The sequence below is a fragment of the Urocitellus parryii genome, chromosome 6 (genome assembly GCF_045843805.1).
Source record: "Urocitellus parryii isolate mUroPar1 chromosome 6, mUroPar1.hap1, whole genome shotgun sequence".
NCBI lineage: Eukaryota > Metazoa > Chordata > Mammalia > Rodentia > Sciuridae > Urocitellus > Urocitellus parryii.
In genome coordinates this window covers 124,358,155-124,376,392 of record NC_135536.1, presented here as the reverse complement: position 1 = coordinate 124,376,392, position 18,238 = coordinate 124,358,155, and the positions used below count along the sequence as shown (strand labels likewise).

The window sequence follows — 18,238 nt, the reverse complement described above, 5'->3', positions numbered from 1 at the left end:
AGAGAGACAGACAGAGAAAGAGAGAGAGAGAGAAAGATATATATATCTACAATGCTATCCAATGAAATGAGGAATAAAAGGTTGGATAGCATTGTAGAGATGGGTGCTGATTCATCCTTTTGCTGTCCAGGACAGCAGCCAGTCCTATTTGTACCTTATATAACATGAGCTCAGTGCTTGCTCAGTGCCTAGATCTGTACCAAGTACATTAACACACATACATTTAATCTCACAACAACCACATTACAGAAGTATTATCATTATTTCTTTTTGCAGAGTCAAAAGACTTAGAAAGAGTAATTAGGTTGGCTGTGTTCACAATGCCACTGGAAGGCAGGTGCCACTTTCAGATCCTGGCAGCTTGAACTCTACACCTTATTATGTCTTTGGCATTACTCTTATCTTAAAAGAACAAAAATATATTCAACTCACCAAGGCCTACTCAGGAAAAAGAGGTTCTTCTTTTACAAGTAAACAATAGGGTAGAAAAATTTTGATAGATATCAAGATAGAGATAAAAATATAGATATACATGGATCATAAGCAGGAGGATATTATGGTCATATATGTATTATATATGTAGTAATATTATCATTATATACGACAAGCAGGAAATGTAAGTATGGAGAAGGTAACTATTTTTTATACTACTCCTGCATTAAATGTAATGAAATTTAATCCAGCTCCCTACCTGTTATAGAACAGTAAATTAGATGATCCTGACTTTATAAAAAGTGCAAGCCTAAAGATATGTTTAAAAGAAGTATGAAAATGTAAGAACTTAACTTGTTCTAAGGAGAACACAGTCTCCAGCAAGTTTGAAATCATATTATGAGATACAGGATGGCACTCATCCTCTGACACTGTCTGAAAACTATACTTAGTGTCCATTCCCTGCACAACTGAGTGAGGAAGCCTGAGCCAAGGAAGTCAAGACCGTTTCTTTCATTATTGAAGGATTTTCATTTTGTCTCAGTTGTACTAGGTTTGTGAAATATACTGTGGTTTCAGCACTTCAATGTTTAAATATCCAGCAACTTAAAAATCATAATAAGAGCAGATGCAAATTTTTCATGTAATTACACAAATACCGACTTTTCTACAGGTAGAGGTTGTTGTGGCAATGCCACTTTGGGCTGTCAGGAACATGCTTACTACCACAAACCTGTGTCTGAAATATCCACTTGTTAACCTAGGTACTAAAGTCCTTTTTGTTGGTGTGGCTGAGAAAGGCTGAATAGGGGTAAAGTCTGGGATTCATACTTACAGTGAACTGAGCAAAGCACACAATTTCATTCACCATTTGTATAAATCTTTTAGATTTACTGTGAATCCTAGAGAGGACAGATTAAAATATGCAATGAGAGTGTCTATTCTAATGTCCCTGGTGGCAAGATCCTTGACCACTTTTTAGAGGGCTCCAGAACTAAAGTATGCTAATCTCAGTTACCTCTCCTCATTTTATTTCATTGTCTTCAGCCCCAACTACAAGTGAAAGCATCCACCTATTTGTTGACTAGACCCCTTGCTTACCCCCATGTGAGTTCATGAGTATAGGGCTTTGTCTCTTCTGTTCACAGCCATCTCCTCAGCGCCTAGAACAACATCAAGTGCTTTATTTATAGCAAGTGCCCTATAAACACTCACTGAAGAGTGACTCTGGAGATCCAAGGACCAGCAATGGGAAGGAAGTGTGACTCAAACAAAATGGAAAGAGGAAGAGGAAGCTTGGCCCTTCTTGGCTTTAAGGTCTCAAATGTTAAGATTAGTAGGGACACCTATCCTCTATCAAGCTTTCCCGATAGGACCTCTTATCTTGCTTGATTACTGACCCTCTGAAAGCCTCTGTGTGCTAACTGGTTAAGACAGTTAAACTTGAGACTCACCTGTTTTAATGGTCAAGTGGTCTCTATGAATTCTTACGCTGCAGAACTGAATACTTACCTGTAGTATTCAATCTTGCAGAACTGAATCAGAAGAGCTAAATCCTGCAGCATCAAATAAGTGAATTTTATGGCTTTAGCTGCAGGGAAATGCACCTTATATGGAAGCCCTAGATCTCTGGTCACAATCTTGTTAAACTAATAGGAACTGGGAGCAGTTTAGTGGTAGCTTCTGTGCAACTTCGGGGTTGCACTCGGATTCCCAAGTGTTCAACATTTCTTGGAAATAGTTGTGTCTGTGACCAAAGCATAATACCACAGGCAGGCTATTGATTTATATGTAACCCTCAGGTCTTTAGAATCTCTCTGTGGCAACTCACACAAATCTTCACTCCTGGTCTCCCAGATGCCAGGTGCATTGGTTGGCAGAGGCAGCTATTGTTTCTTTCAAGACTAAGAACTCAGATACTAGGATTAAGTACCTAAATCAAATAATTCAGACCAAGCATTTTCTTAAGCGATAGCTTATGGAGAAATGTGGAGAAGTGACAGGGCACAGGCCAATGTTTCAGCATCACGCATTTCTGTTTTCTTCCCAGGGCCCACTCTCTTTACCATATCATTTATATTATTTTCACTATAGAGGTGCTATCTCTAACTGTGTGCTGATTTTATGACTTGATTTACACAACAGAATGGATAGAAATGGCAGTGTGGTAGTCCCAAGCTTAGGTCCCGGGAAGCATTCTGTTTCTGGTCTTTTCTCCCTCTGCTGTGAGAAAGCCCTGTGAGAAAGCCATGCACAGGTGAATCTGCTGGCCCTAACAGGAGTATTGACACAGGGTGCGGGACTAAGGTGAGTACTCATCTTCTCAGACATCAGCTCAGTGAGCTGAAGGGTTACTTAAACCCAACCTTTGAGTGAACCAGCCAGAGTCACCAGAGATGCTCATTAATCACCCAAACATATGAGCAATGAGCACTTGTTCTATGCACTGAAGCTTCTAGCTGTTTGTTACGCTGCACTGTTGAAACAATAGGTAACTAATACAATAGTCAACATGACTAACTATATACACAGAAGAACATCAATCATCATAAAATAGGAATCATAACCTGATATTTCCAGGTTAATGTCAAAAATAGCAAAACCCTTAATAGATAACATGTTCCTAAAATAGGAACATCTGTTTCTATATTTAAGCTTTAGGAGTAGTCATCTTTGTAAAATGAGCAGTTACATTAGACAAATGACACACACCTGACATACCTTCTCTCAATTTGCAAACAATATGATGATAAAGCTACACAAAGGCACAAACTGGCAATAATACTGAAAACCAAAACTAAGAAAAAAGTGTAGATTCCTAGAGCACCTGCCAGAGAAGGAATTGTCTAAGTGAATGAATTTGAGAAGTTCTTAAGGAAAATACCACAGGTTCAGCCCTCTGAAGAAGAAAACAATTTGAAAAATCAGGAAAATACTTTGAGCTAAACTAACTCTCTGGATCTAATTATGGCACTTGGGGACTATACCTTCCAGAACCGTATTATCTAAAATGGCAGCCACTTGGCCATACGTGACTATCGATTTTTAAATTTTAAATTAAATAAAATTAAAAATTTGACTCCTCTGATACACTAGCCACAGTTCAAATGCTCAATAGCCAAATATGACTAGCTGGTAGTAACTCTATAGTGCAGATTATAGACTATCTCCATCAGCACACAATGTACCTTTGGACAGGGTTAGAACAATAATGCATGTCCCTCCACCTTCCCCGTCCCTCTGATTTCTCTAACCTTAGGGAACACAACTCCCTGGGTGAAAGTGACATGGGCGATATATTCTTACACATGAGAACCAGATCCTTGAAGGAAGTCCTCACAGTTAGAGGAAGCCCTGCACCCTGGAATGGAAAATGTCACTCAGGATTCTCCCACACACCCTGTCTGACTTCCTGACCTACCAGTCAGAGAGAAAGACATACCTTAAGTAAATATCAACTAAGCATAACAATTGGTGTGCATTCACTTGATCTTCAGATTTATACCCTAGAGACTGAAATCTCCAATGTGAAGGTGAGACTGAAAGGGCTGAGATTACCATATCTATACTGTCACTAGAAGATCACTTTGTCCAAATGGACCTAGCTCACCTATGGATAAACACTATGTGAATAAAAGCAAGAATATCCTATGGAATAATACGGAAGCATGGAAAATGAAATTTGAACAATTTGGAAGATATGTGTCTGGTTACCAAAATATCTGAATGGCTAATGGCCTCTTCAAAACCAGAACAGAGGAAAGTAATTAAAGAACAGCCTGAAATGAATGCATAGACAGACAGAAGAAGCTGTAACAGAGAGAAGAATGCAAGCCACTGCAGCCACAAATGTTGAATGGAAATGTGTCTGAAGACAAAGACAGAACTGACAGTGCTGGAAATTATTTAATGACATGGAAGGCTTTTTAAATGTTAATGGGCACACAAGTCACTGAGGGATCCTGTTAAAATTCAGAATCTGATTCACAATGTGTGGGGTGGGTCTATACTTCCTAGTTTCCCAGAGGATGTCTGAAGGCAATGTTGCTGCAGAACTGGGGAACGTACTTTGAGTAGAAAAGAGATGGAGAACTTTTCAAAAACCTCCACAAAGGCAGAGAAAGAGAACAGAGCTTTGAAAACAGATAATGACTGATATAAAGGAAATGAAATGGGTATGTAACTGAGTTTTATTTGAGCAATCAAAAAACATAAAGTTGAACATGAAACATTAAAACAGATTTTAATTGGAATAAAATATATGTAACATAACGTGTATCATTTTAACAATTTTTAATTGTATAACTCAGTGGCCCTAAGTACATTCACACTGTTATGCAATCATCATCAAATATCCAAATGGAAACTGAACCCATTAAATAATAACACCCATTACCCACTGCCTCCCGCCCCTGCTTTTCTTTTGTCTACTTTCTCTTGCTATGAATTGGCCTTTTCTAGATACTTTATAAATGGAATCATGCAATATTTGTTCTTTTTTTGCCTGGCTGAATTAACTTATTGTGTTGTTTTCAATGCTCACTCATATTTTAGCATGTGTCATTCCTCTTTAAGATGGAATAATGTTCCGTTTTGTTTACCTATTCATCTGTGGATAGACATTTGAGTTACCTTTTGACTATTTTGAGTAATGCTACAATTAATATAAATGTCCCAATATCTCCTTGAGTCACTTTTGTTTATTTCAGTATATATTTGTAAGTGAAATTGCTGAATCATCTGGTAACTATGTCTAAATTTTAAAGAACCATTATACCACTTCAACAGTGACTGAACCACACTAAATTCACACCAGTAATCTCTAAGGGTTCTAATCTCTCCACAAATGTCAACACTTGTTCTTTTCCAATTTTTAAAATAATGGTCATCCTAATGTCTGTGTCATAGTATTTTATTGTGGTTTTGATTTTTAATCCTCAAAGGCTAACAATGTTGAACATATTTTCATGTGTTAACTGGCTATTTTTGTAACTTCCTTGGAGAAATGTATATTCAAGTACCTTGCCAATTTTTGAACTGTGATTTTTATTGTTGGCTTCCAGGAGATCTTTATATACTTTCTATTAACTCCTAATTAGATGTAAGACTTATAAATATATTCTCTTATTTTGCAGGTTATTGAATCATTCTGTTGGTTGATCCTTTGATGCACATCTATCTTTACTCTTGATACAGTCCAAGTTATATATTTTTTTCTTTTCTTGCTATGCTTTTGGTGTCATATCCAAAACTGAGCTAATTCCAATGCCACACAGATTTTCTCTTCTCTAAGAGTTTCATGGTTTTAGCTTTTAGGATTGGGCCTTTGGTCCATTTTGAGTTAATTTTTTGATATATTAATTTATTCTTTTACATGTGGATTTTCAGTATTCTCTGGCAACATTGTTGAAAAGATGTCAATTATCCACAGAATAGTTTGTCATCCTGTCAAAAATCATTTGGCTATACACAACAGAATTTGTTTCTGGGTTCTCTGTGCAATCCCACTGGATGATATGTCTATTATTTTGCTAATACCAGTTTGTGTTGATAATCATAGCTTTGTAGTAAGTTTTAATGTGAGACCTCCATATTTGTTTTACAACACCCTTCTGGATATTTGAAATACTTTAAGATTCTTCATGAATTTTTAAGGTGGGTTTTTTTTTTTTTTAACAAATAAAGTTGCCGCTGGGATTTTTGTGTTGGGTGTGTAGGTTGCTTTGGACAACACTGTCTTGTTTTTTTTTTTTTAATGGTACCAAGGATTGAACCCAGGGGCACTTAACCGCTGAGCCATATCCTTGCTAAGTTGCTGAGGCTGGCTTTGAACTTGCAATGCTCCTGCCTCAGCCTTATAAGCCACTAAGATTACAGACATGTGCCATAGTGCTGGGCCACATTGTCACAATAAGAATATTAAATCTTTCAATTTATAAACGCAGGATGCCTTTCCATTTACTCAATGTCTTTTTTCAAATTGTTTCTTTCCACGATGTTTTATACTTTTTAGCATTCAAGACTTTTGACTCCATCACTAAATTTATTCCTAATGTTATTGTCCTTTTAGACACCACTATAAATGGGGTTGCTTTCTGGATTTCCTTTTTAGATTGTTTATTATTATTATTTAGAAGTGCAATTGAATTCTATGTATTGATTTTGTAAGCTGCAATTTTGCTAAATTCATTTTTTTTAGGGATAAGAGACTTTGTGTGTGTGTGTGTGTGTGTGTGTGTGTGTGTGTGTGTCTTATCTGAGAGGAAAAGATTTAAGCCTCTCACTAATGAGTAAGATGTTAGTTTATAGGTTTTTCCACATACAATTCTATCATGTTTAGGAAGTTTTCTTCTATTCCTGGCGTAATGTGTTTTTATCAGGAAAGTGTATTGTATTTTGTCAAATATTTGGTCTACATCAATTGATATGAACATAAATGCTTTTTTTTCCTTTGATTTTATTATTGTGGTATGTACAGTGATTGTCTTTCACATGTTGAATCATCCTTACATTCTAGGCATCACTCCTGCTTAGTTAAGGTGCATGTTGCTAAATTCAAATTGTGAATTTTTTGCTGAAGATTCATGCATTATTATTCATAAGGAATTAATGGCTTGCTATTTTTGTAGTGTTTTTGTCTGCACTGGAATTAGGATAATGTTGACCTCCTAGAACAGTAAAGGAAGGCTTCACTCTCCTCTTCATTTTTATGGAAAAGTTTGAGTTTTAATAAACTGGTGTTAATTGTTTTTTAACTGTCCGGTAGAATTCAACAGAGAAGCCATGTTGTCTAGAACATTTTTTGCTGAGAAGCTCACATTTTTTATTTTCTTCACGATTCAGTTTTGGTAGATTGTGTGTTTCTAGGAATTTGTAGATTTCATCTGGGTTATCTAATTTGGTAGTAATACCCAGTTTTCATTTCTGATTTATATATATATATCTTTTCCATTTTTCTCAATCTAGTCGAATTCTTAAAAAAAAAATCAAAGAGGAAGAAATAATTTCAAACATTTTCTATGAGACCCTGATACCAAAACCAGATGAGAACATTTAGGAGAAAAGAAAATTAAAGGCAATTATCCTTAATGAACACAGATGTAAAAATCCTCAACAAAACACTAGCAAAACAAATTCAACAACAAGTAAAAGAATCACCCACCATGATCGAGTGGGATGTATCCCTGGGGTGCAAGGGTAGTTCAACATATGCAAATCAGTAAATGTGATGCATTACATTAACATAACAGAATAAAGGGAAAACATATGAGTATCTTATTAAATGTAGAAAAGCATTTGACAAAATTCAAATTCCTTTCATGATAAAATACCGTCACCAAATTAAATATATAAAGAATGTGCCTCAATAAGCCCACATTTGGGAAGCCTATAGCCACATTATACTCAATGGTGAAAAACTAAAACCCTTTCTTCTAAGATCTGGAACATGAGGGTCCAGACTCTTGTCATTTCTATTCAACACAGTACCGGCAAGGAGTTAGGCAAGGGAAAGGGGAAGTATTTAACCAGGAAAGGAAGAAATGACTTTATCACTCTTTGCTGATGGATGACATATTATATATAGAAATTCCCATGGACTGTACCAAAACACTGATAGAACTAAAAAGCAAATATACTGAAACTGCAGAATTCAAAATCAACAGAAAAAAATGAGGAGCATGTCTATGCACTAATAATGAACTACACCAAAAGAAAGAAAGAAAGAGAAAGAAAGAAAGAAAGAAAGAAAGAAAGAAAGAAAGAAAGAAAGAAAGAAAGAAAGATAGATCAAAAGAGCAATCCAATTTACCATAACTAAAAAAGGGGGGAAAAATCTTCGGAGTCAATTTAACTATGGTAGTGAAAGATCCATACAAGGAAACTGATAAAATGTGGATGAAACTATTGAAGAAGACATAAATAAGTGGGAAGTACCTTATGTTGACAGATTAGAAAGATTAATATTGTTAAAATGCCCATACTGCCTTTTTTTTTAGTCAGCTTTTTCGTCACTGTGAACAAAAGACCTGACAAGAACAATGTAGAGGAGGAGAAGGTCATTTGGGGCTCCTGGTTTCAAGAGGCCTCAGGCAGAGCGGTCACTGATTCCAATGCTCTGGACCCAAGATGAGGCATAAGAATGTGGAGGAGGAGAGCAGCTTAGGACATGGCCACATTCCCAGCCATTTTTTTTAAAAAATATTTTATTTAGAGACAGGGTCTTACTGAGTTGCTTAGGGCCTCTCTAATTTGCTGGCTGACTCTGAACTCAAGATCCGCCTGCCTCATCCTTCTGAGCTACTGGGATTACATGCATGCACTATACTCAGCCATACTCAAGATTTTAGTGGTACCATAATAAATAAGATGGAAACAGCTCTCAGAGAGTTTCGACTTTCATATGGCTCTCCATCATCATGGATGAAAACATGCAATAAATTGACAAGATAATGTGGAATATGGATAAGTCCTATAATAAAATCAAAGAATGTGATGTGACAGAAAGTGAAGAGCTCATTAGAGAAGGGCTCTCCTTATGAGAGTGAGATCTCAACTACACGATGACATTATAATGATGTCAAACATGAATTTCTAGTGAGAGTATTCTACATCTAGCCAAGAGCATGTACAAAGGCACTGAGACAGGGACATTCTTGATGTTTCTGTGGAGTGGGAAGAAAGTTCACATCGTGGAAGTATGATGAGGGAGAATCATTTTAACAAGGGAAGAGCTAGAATCAGGAGTCTTGAGTAGGGAGAGGATGCCAAGAAAGGAAACTGACTGTTGAACTGGTCAGAGACTCATTCTCCAATTTTGACAGGAGGTAAAGAGTGAGAAATAAGCCGAGGAGACGGCCTTTTTGTAAGGGGAAGATGAAGAAATCACTGTATTTTCAATTAAAGTATGAGGTAACATCATCAAATGAGAGTAAAGGAGGAAGTGTGAAGAGAAAATGCAAAATCCTTATAAAGAAGGAAAGAAGGAACATGGTGGGTTTGGGGTTAGAAATGTACAAATCTGAATTTAAAGTGAGAAGAGGAATTTTCTCCAGTCCTGAGAGATGAAGAAAAGGGATAGATTATTTACATTCACCTAAATAATCATAAATCCCAATCCAAGTGTCAGAATCCTAACACTAATATATTGCTTGTTTGCTGGTGGGAATATAAATTGACATAATCCCTTCTGGAAAGAAATTAATCAACATGTTACTTAGTTACATAAAAGTAATTGTGAGATGGTGACAAAATGGGTATTTAGGAGTTAGGTACATCTGCACTCAGTCATGTGTGCCCAAACGTCCCCTGAGCTTGCATCCTTTTTGCCACAAAAAAAAATGTAGTTGAGCAGAACGACTGTATAAAATACAGTTTTGGAATAAGATGCTACCTAAGCCCATTAGACGACTTAATTTGAATCTTTTGAAGTAAGTTCTAGTTTCAATTTAATGTTGCATCCAGCATTTTAAGTTTAGGAATGGCAACTTTAACATTTTTAAGCAATTTTTAACATCAAGCAGGAACATTACAATACATTTTTCCATCAGATTTTGCAATAAACTTTTCAGGCAAAATAAGAATTACTTTGTTTTGATAAAGATCACTTAACCTAAGGCTCCCAGGTGTTTTAGGAGCAAATCAAATTATATTTGCAACCCTCTTGCCAACCTTTTAGTATCAGAGAAATGAATGCAAACAGATGAAAAAAAAAAAAAACAGACCACATTATAAAACATGCTTAATGGCACAAAGTGAGACATTCAATGACATTGTAGGATGAGGAAATAAAAAAGAAGGTCAGGAAAATGAAAATGCTTTCTCAAAGAAAGCAGCAAATTTCCATGCAGCAGGAAACAGAGCAGCTCTGGTGTAGACAGGGGTAAGGCCCATGAGTCTTAGTCAGCAGAGATCTTCCTGATCCCTTAAAGGGTATTACTGCCCAAGAACCTTCAGAGAAGCTATATTCTGCATTAGGATGGTAATGGGCTCTATGCAGACCATCCTCTGGCCTCCCATGGTGAGCTGGGCCTTTGCCAGAGGTTTGGTTCATCATCATGATCAGCTAAGTTCAAGTGGTAAGCATAAGCTAGTATGGGCCAAAGTTTCAAGCTGAAAGGGCTAGAAGACTCAGGAAAAAAAATGGTTCATGATTTACAATAACCTTTTATCTCAATGAGCACAATCACTCTCAAACATCTGCGTGAGCAGTCTGGGACTACTCTGGAGTCCTCAAAGTTAAGGATCAATAATTTCCCAAAAGAAGGCCAAGTTGACATATGAACCTACGTCATGGATGGCTCATCCACAGCCAAAGATCTTCATCTGTCCCAGATAAAGCAAAAGCCCTCATTGATCCTGGTACTGCAAAGGCTGGGCATGTATAGGAAGTGGAGACCAAAAGAGCTAAGTGGAGAATGACTTAGCAGTTCACGCTACTGGTGGATAGAGAGGGTGAGGGTCAAGCACAGTATCAGTGGTGAAAAGAATCCAACCTTAAGGTCTCAGAAATTCAGGCAATCCAACTCAAACCCATAGCCAGCCATAAAGCAATCTCTGTTCCAAAGGAGCTTTCTTCCTCAGGAGCATTTTGTAAGGAAGGGAGCAATAGCAACCTCAGTGTATACAATCCTTCCAGAATGGAGAGTCTAACTTTGGTGTTCTCAACTGTGCCCAATCTCCTCCAGGCTCAGGCCACAGTAGAGATGATCCTGACAGATGGTTTGATCCACATTTTTTGGCTTTACAATGGTGCAAAAGCTATATGCATTCAGTAGATATCTTACTTCAAATTTTGAATTATGATCCTTTTCCAGGCTAGCAGTATGCATTCTGAGACTGTGGTAATGCTGGGCAGTGGCAGTGAGCCATAGCTCCCGGTTAGCCTGTAGGATCAAGAGGGGAAGCCACTGACACTCTTTACAACAGAACTATGTTGCAAAGCTAGGAAGTTGTGTAGGTTAGGTACGTTTGATGCATTTTTACTTATAATATTTTAAATTTATGTAGAGTTTTTTGGAACACAACTGTATTGCCAGTTGAGGAGTATCTGTACTTTATTTATAATATATTGTTGAGTTACCTACATTGGCCCAGCCCTGGTCTGCCAGGTCACCAACATGATTCAGCAAATACAACAACAAAAAGAGAAGTCAGCTTTTGGGTCAAAGATAGGATAAAGGGTGGCCCATCAATGTAAGCATTCACACCTTATTTTTTTTTAATAAAAAACCATGATATGTGTGTGTTGTGTTTGTACAAACATAAAATTTGTTTTATACATAAATATCAACAAAGTTTATAGAGAATAGCATAGAATGAATGTGTATATATATTAATTATTAAAATAATCAGTATTTAATGATCAATGTGATTTTTGTCCAAAAGTTCAAATTAATCTCTATAACAATTTAAAAAAAATATCAAGGCAGAAATTTCTATATTAGCCAATTTCTAAGAAGTCAGATGACAGTATGAAGCTGAGCACATGAAGAATATGGTGGAGAGTTTCTTTATGACAACTTGTCCAGGTTCACATAAACCTGAAGAATTATTTCAGAAACATAAGGCTCAAAATAAAGATCTAAGGTATATATTGAGAGTACATTTAAATAAAAATAGCTACATATTTAGAGATCCATTTTCTAATTTAAGAGGCTATTTGAGAGGCATAATGGATGTAAACTTGACTAGAATAATTATTTGTTAGGTCACTGCACAAAGTCTATTGCTAAAAGTTTCCCATAGCTTATTATTCCATTATGATTTAACTTTCTCATATAAACTTACAGGACAAGTGTTAGAGACAAAATTTTTCATCCCTGTTTTGTGGTGTTAAGTCCAACACTTTGAAATGAAATTTGGAAACTTACTACAGCACTTTCATGCATATTATAAAACTTTATCCCAAAAGAGTTCAAGCTCTCTGCTTTTAACAAAGGCATCCTGACATACTCTTCTTCTGGTATGAAAATGAAGAATGCAGAAATAAAAATAGAGCAAACTCAAGTAGCAAGTTTGGCTTAAAAGGTCAAAAATGAAGATTAATTTTTGATATTTGCTTGTTGCTCCCCCCACTACACAAGTACATGAACACATATACATACACATGCATACCATTCACACATACCTGCTGGTTTGTTCTGCTTAAATCTTTTTTGGGAACTACAGGGAAGGTAAAGGACTCCTTATTTAATGTTCACAAGACTTCTGGGTAATAGTTTGAACAAAAGATATACTTGTCAGAACCTCCATAATTTTATAACCACATTTCTCATTTTTTTTTTGCGGGAAAATATAAAATGCTGAAGACCTTTCAAAGAAACCTCAGGCTAGACTCTTTATTTGTATGCATGTGGTACTAGGGATTGAACCCAGGGGTGCTCTACCACTAAGCTATATCCTAAGCCCTTTTTATTTTGTATTTTGAGAAGAGGTTTAGCTACGTTGCTGAGGCTAGCCTTGAACTCACAGTCTCCCTGCCTCAGCCTCCTGAGAAGCTGGAATTACAGGCAGGTGCCACCTCAACCAGCTGTGAATTATTTTTATAAAATAACACCATGGCTTGGTTTACACATGTTTCTTTTTTCTCTTAGAGTTAAAAAGTCTGATTTGGTGGAAACCCCAACTTCCTGCGTAGTAGTATAGTTTTGAGAAAGTCATTTCCTATTCAAGGCAATCTTAAGTAATTCACTTTACTTAGCTTGAGGCACTACAAGTCACAGTGGTGTGAATTTCAATACATATTATTATGATTTCATTTTGAGCTTCTGGAGTCTCATTAGAAAACTCCAGACTCCAATTTATACAGGTGTTTAACTCAGAACTTTGAACCACTACGAGAAGGCCTCAGAGGTACTTTTAGGTGAGGAGATTGAAAAAGAGACATACACATACACTCTACTACTACTACTACTACTACTAATACTATTCCTCCTCTAAAACAAAACAAAACAAAGCAAAAATCAGTGCAAAATCAAAGCAAGAGACCAAAGGTTTTTAAGAGCACCATTTAGCAAAGTGATATTCAAAAGAATCAACCCCTAGCAGTAGTGGAACACCCTGGGAAGGTCTCCTGGTTTCCAGAGCAACCAGGGAAGCCCAGATCCTCCTCTAGGTTCAGGAAGGCAACCTGGCTTCCTGATTTGAGTGATTGCATTCTAAGACCTAGAGAAAGAGATTTCTCATCAGGAAGCCTCTCAGTTAGTAATTCCCATAAATATCCGTGGCACTACCTCGATAAAACTCCGTGGAGAATATACCTTATAATCTTGCAACTGTTCAAATAGCTTTGGAAAAAACTTTATTAAAACCTCTGGTATGTCAGGGCAATATTAATTACAGGCATTTGTGGCTATGATACAGGAAAACCATCCTAGGGGAATTTGTGCTCTTAGATATGGCAACCCAATTATATACAATCCACTCAAGGAGGCTGCTTTGCAATTGATGTCTATTTATAGTAACAGTAATGCCCCAAATATTGGGGTGATAAGATTTTTTTTTCTGCAAAGCTCAAAGTATTTTATGCATGTTTCCTAATTAATATGAGGACACAGCCTCACTTACTATAGTCATCTCAAGTGAGAAATTCAATGCCAATGCACTATGGAACTGTAAAACTGTCCCCGAAAAGGCAGACAGACCTGAGCCCATACAGCACCGTCCCATCCGGGTGAAGGCGGATCATGCGGTTTTTCACTGTCACTCCATGTACAAATGACTTTTTGTCATTTAAGAAATATGTGTCGGGCACCCATAGCTGGTCAGCCACTCGATTATCAAGGGTGAGGTTGAGAGGGATCCCAGAATAGGCGAGCCTTTTATCTCTCCAATATTGTTGAAAATACATGGTCAAGGTATAATCCTGGGGGAAGAAAAAGAAAAGAAAGATTAGTTGCTGCCCATCCATAGGTGTAATTCCTCCATGACTGGCCACATTGAGGTTGAAATCCAAGCTCTATAATGAATATCCAGGAGGAATAGATATCATTTTAAGGCAGGGTGGGAAGCAGTGGTTGTTTCCTTGTGAATGCAAATACCTGGTTTAATGGGTACAGTATATGAACAGATGTGTGTCATGCATATAAATGGTCTGTTTTATTTAGTTAGGAAGCAGACTAGACAAATTGCCTTTTAAGAGATAGCCACAAAGAAATAAAGAAAAAAAACATTAAATCAGGGTGCTGGCGGGGAATCTGATCATCCCCTAAGTGCACTATCTTCCACTAGGCAGACAGATGCTTTAACCACCCACAACAGATGAGCTCTTTCTACAATCTCTCTCTCTCTCTCTCTCTCTCTCTCTCTCTCTCTCTCTCTCTCTCTCTTTCTCTCAGCATAGTAGGTGATTCAGTGAGAAGAAAATGGTAAAAGGGCAAATAAGATGTTGTAATTAAGATGTGGGATATATATATATATATATATATATATATATATATATATATATATATTCTTTTATTTTGGCAATCACTATTCAATTCTGGATAATCAAGTCTGAAAATTTGGTTATAGTCACAAGACATTCCAAATTCCACTGTGTAAAGATCCAAGCTGAAAAATCAAAGGCATGCATGTAAATTCTCTAGTCAGAGAAGAAAAAGTCTCCTCTGTTCCAGGCAGGGTGCTTTCTGAATCCACACACTATCAGGTCATGTCTGCAAATACCCTCACCTTATGGATGGTGAGAGGTGGATAAAAAAAAAATCAGTTCAAGAGTTCATCCTGAACATCCTCCCACAGCCCATCCAACACTCTTTACGCTGTCTTACCAGGCAGTTCTGGGTGTGGTGAGTTGAAGAACGCCTATTTATTACTGCTCTCAACAGTGAGTATAGAAGGTTAGAAATGATAAAGATCAGATGTCAACTTTGTCTTTAGTCAAGCACAGCAAGATGAAGTAAGAGAACTCATACATGCTGAGCAATATGTTTTAAAATGGTAAAGCCCAAAATAATGAGAACAGAGAGGCAAGGAAATCCAAATGAGCTGGAATATTTTTATTGTTGCTGTTGTTGTTGTTGTTTGGTACTAGGGATTGAATTCAGGGGCATTCAACCACTGAGCTACATCCCTAGCCCTATTTTGTATTTTATTTAGAGAAGGGTCTCACTGAGTTTCTTAGTGCAACTCGCCATTGCTGAGGCTGGCTTTGAACTTACCATTCTCCTGTCTCAGCCTCCTGAGCTTCTGGGATTACAGACATGTGCCACTGCACTCAGCAACCTGGAGCTTTCAGAGATTTTATCTATGGGGTTGGCAGTATGACCAGTGGTAGAGCACTTGTCTAGCATGTGCAAAGGCTGGGGTTCATTCCTCAGTGCCATTAAAAATAAAGATAAAAAAATAGTAAATGAAGTAAGAGAGGTTTTATTTGCACCTTGAAGGAAAGGTAGCATTTGAGTAGATGACAAGAAAGGGGAAACTGTTTTCCAGGCACTTCATGGGCAGAGTTCTGTGCCTGCCATTACTTGTGTGGATGCTCACCACCTCCAATTAAAGTTTTTCACAGAGCAGTTGGCTCTAAACATAGGTCTCACTTAGCTAGATAGTAGGCAGAGGGCATGAAAAAAATGCTTGGGCATCTCACATTTACAGTACTAATGATCTCTGAAGAGTGCTGTTTTGCTGGAATACAGGGTTCATGGGGTGCTGGGCAATGCTGCACTCCAAGTCAGTGATCAGAGAGTGGACTCAAATGCCAGCTTTGCAACCAGTCAAAGCCAATGACAGTTTCTGGGTAGAAAAAATGATCCTATCCAGTGTATCAATCATGTGTCTTTGTTTACTGTATTCTGATATTTTAATGTCTGGGGCTTTGCTGACCCTAGAGGTACTATCCAGGCCACTATTCACCACCCCACAGGACCAAGGTATACAGACTGTATGCCCCAGAGACCTGAAATTACCAATCCTGAGCCTGCTTACCCTCTCTCCCTTGTTCCTTCCCAGAGAAACCACAATAAAGTCCTTCCCTATAGCTGCCCCTTTCCCCCACCTTCTGACCTCCACCCCCCCCGCCCCCGTGTCTGTGTGGCTCCACAGGGTATAGGGTCTCCCCTCCTCTTAGGAACTGGGAGGAACCAGCTATCCTGCCAAGGGCAGCTGATTCCTGATCTGTGGGACTCACCATATCCAAAGGGTAAAACCTATATCTTAAAACACTAAGCAGGGAAAACAAAATCTGGATGGCAAAGGTACTTTCAATGGGTAAAAGGGAAAGTGGTAAGGAGTCCAGAGTGAAGCACAAAGTGCTTGTTGGTAGGAAAGAGGGGAGAACAGGTGGGAGGAGTGTTCCTAGCTAGCCCTGTCCTGGAAGTTCACAGATAAAATGTGCAAGTAGAACATCAGGTAAAGAGTGGAACTCCACAGTGCACAGTCCCATCCAGCCATCACCACTGACTTACAGAGGCGTGGGCCTTTAACTGAATCATATGAAGTCATGGTGGCATAAAGAAGATGGGAACAAACCAGCAGTGGCAGCTAAAGGATTTCCTGTTTGAATACAACCCTCCAAACTCTTCTCTTATTGGAACAGAAGAGTTTCACTTGCTTCTTTCCTTAATGCCCAGCCCCACCTCCTGGCCCCTGAGTCATGAAGTCTAGCAGTCTGGGCAGAGCCCCTTTCAGACAGGCCCTCACATGTCTTTCCATGAGAAAGAGGAATACGACAGTGTGTGCTGGGAGACGGGCTGGGGTTTTATTTTGGATGGTGTCTCTCTCCACACCATCCGCAGCACCTCATTTGGGTCTTCTGCATTTGCTGATATGACTTGGGTGGGTTGTGGGGAAGAGCACAGGGAACAGAGAGAAGAAAAAAAATAGTATTCAAGTCCAAACTGACTGCATCAGCTCTGCCTTGTAAGGTACCAACAATTACATCTATGGTGATGCTCATCAGTAGTAGCCCACTTCTTTCCCCTTCTGACACTGGTAGATAAAAGGCAGGGGATGGTGGAATCGTCCACGCCTCCCCCCATTACTTTGCACAGTGGCCAGGCAGTGAATGGAAGATTTTACTGACAAGAAGCCATGCTGCTGCCTCTTGTGATGTGCATTGATAAGCAAGACAGTTAGGGACCATTATGGGGGAAAAGGGCAAATACTCTGCCAAGCCTTAACTCATGACCTTTAACCTATCCGAAGTATGACGGTGTTTTTTCCCTACCCCCTGGCCATGGTCCAAACAATCTGATGGGCCATGGACACGGAGTACATCATAAAAACCAGAAGCCTTTGTTGTAATGTTTCTAAGGATAGACTAGATGAGGGAATGAAAGGTGGGGGACCACCACAAAAGGGAAGGAGGGAGACAAACCCCTGGTCCCTTAACCTCTTACTTGTTAAAAGCCTCACATGCGTCTCTTTCCATATACACCAATGTGCTACTTCAGCAGCTCCAGCAGCCTGACACTATCACAAGGCCAAGATGTTTGTGCCAGGTGGTGGCACTAGGAAGGGAAGTTCCCGGGATAAATCATCCACCCATTCCTCAAGGCCAGGATGTCGACACAAGATACAAAACCATCTTTTGAGAGGCTGGGGCTATGGCTCAGTGGTGGCAAACTTGCCTGGCATGTGTGAGGCACTGGGTTCGATTCTCAGCACCTCATATAAATAATAATAGGTCTATCAATAACTAAAAAAAAATATTAAAAGGAAAACATCTTTTCAAACCATTCCCATGATCAGTGAAAAAAAATCCCCCAATTATAGATTACCCTGCAATCCCCACACATGAATAAATCTTGGACCCCTCCTTTGTTTGTGGGCCAGTCTGACTTCCCCCTCCATCAGTGCTGTTTCCTTT

The 18,238-nt window shown here is 38.4% G+C and overlaps 1 protein-coding gene across 4 annotated transcripts in view; it reads right to left on the bottom strand.

Annotated features, from left to right (window-relative positions):
* The window catches only part of Gabrb3 (gamma-aminobutyric acid type A receptor subunit beta3), a 240,557-nt gene that overhangs the window by 45,473 nt on the left and 176,846 nt on the right, over window positions 1-18,238 (bottom strand). Inside the window, exon 1 of one of the 4 annotated variants that reach the window (XM_077799951.1) lies at window positions 14,076-14,281. The exons of the other annotated variants lie outside the window; for them this stretch is intronic. Within the exon in view, the coding sequence (XP_077656077.1) occupies window positions 14,076-14,281 (206 nt within the window). Of the gene's footprint in view, window positions 1-14,075; window positions 14,282-18,238 lie in introns of those variants that run through there. 4 annotated transcript variants of the gene reach the window in all.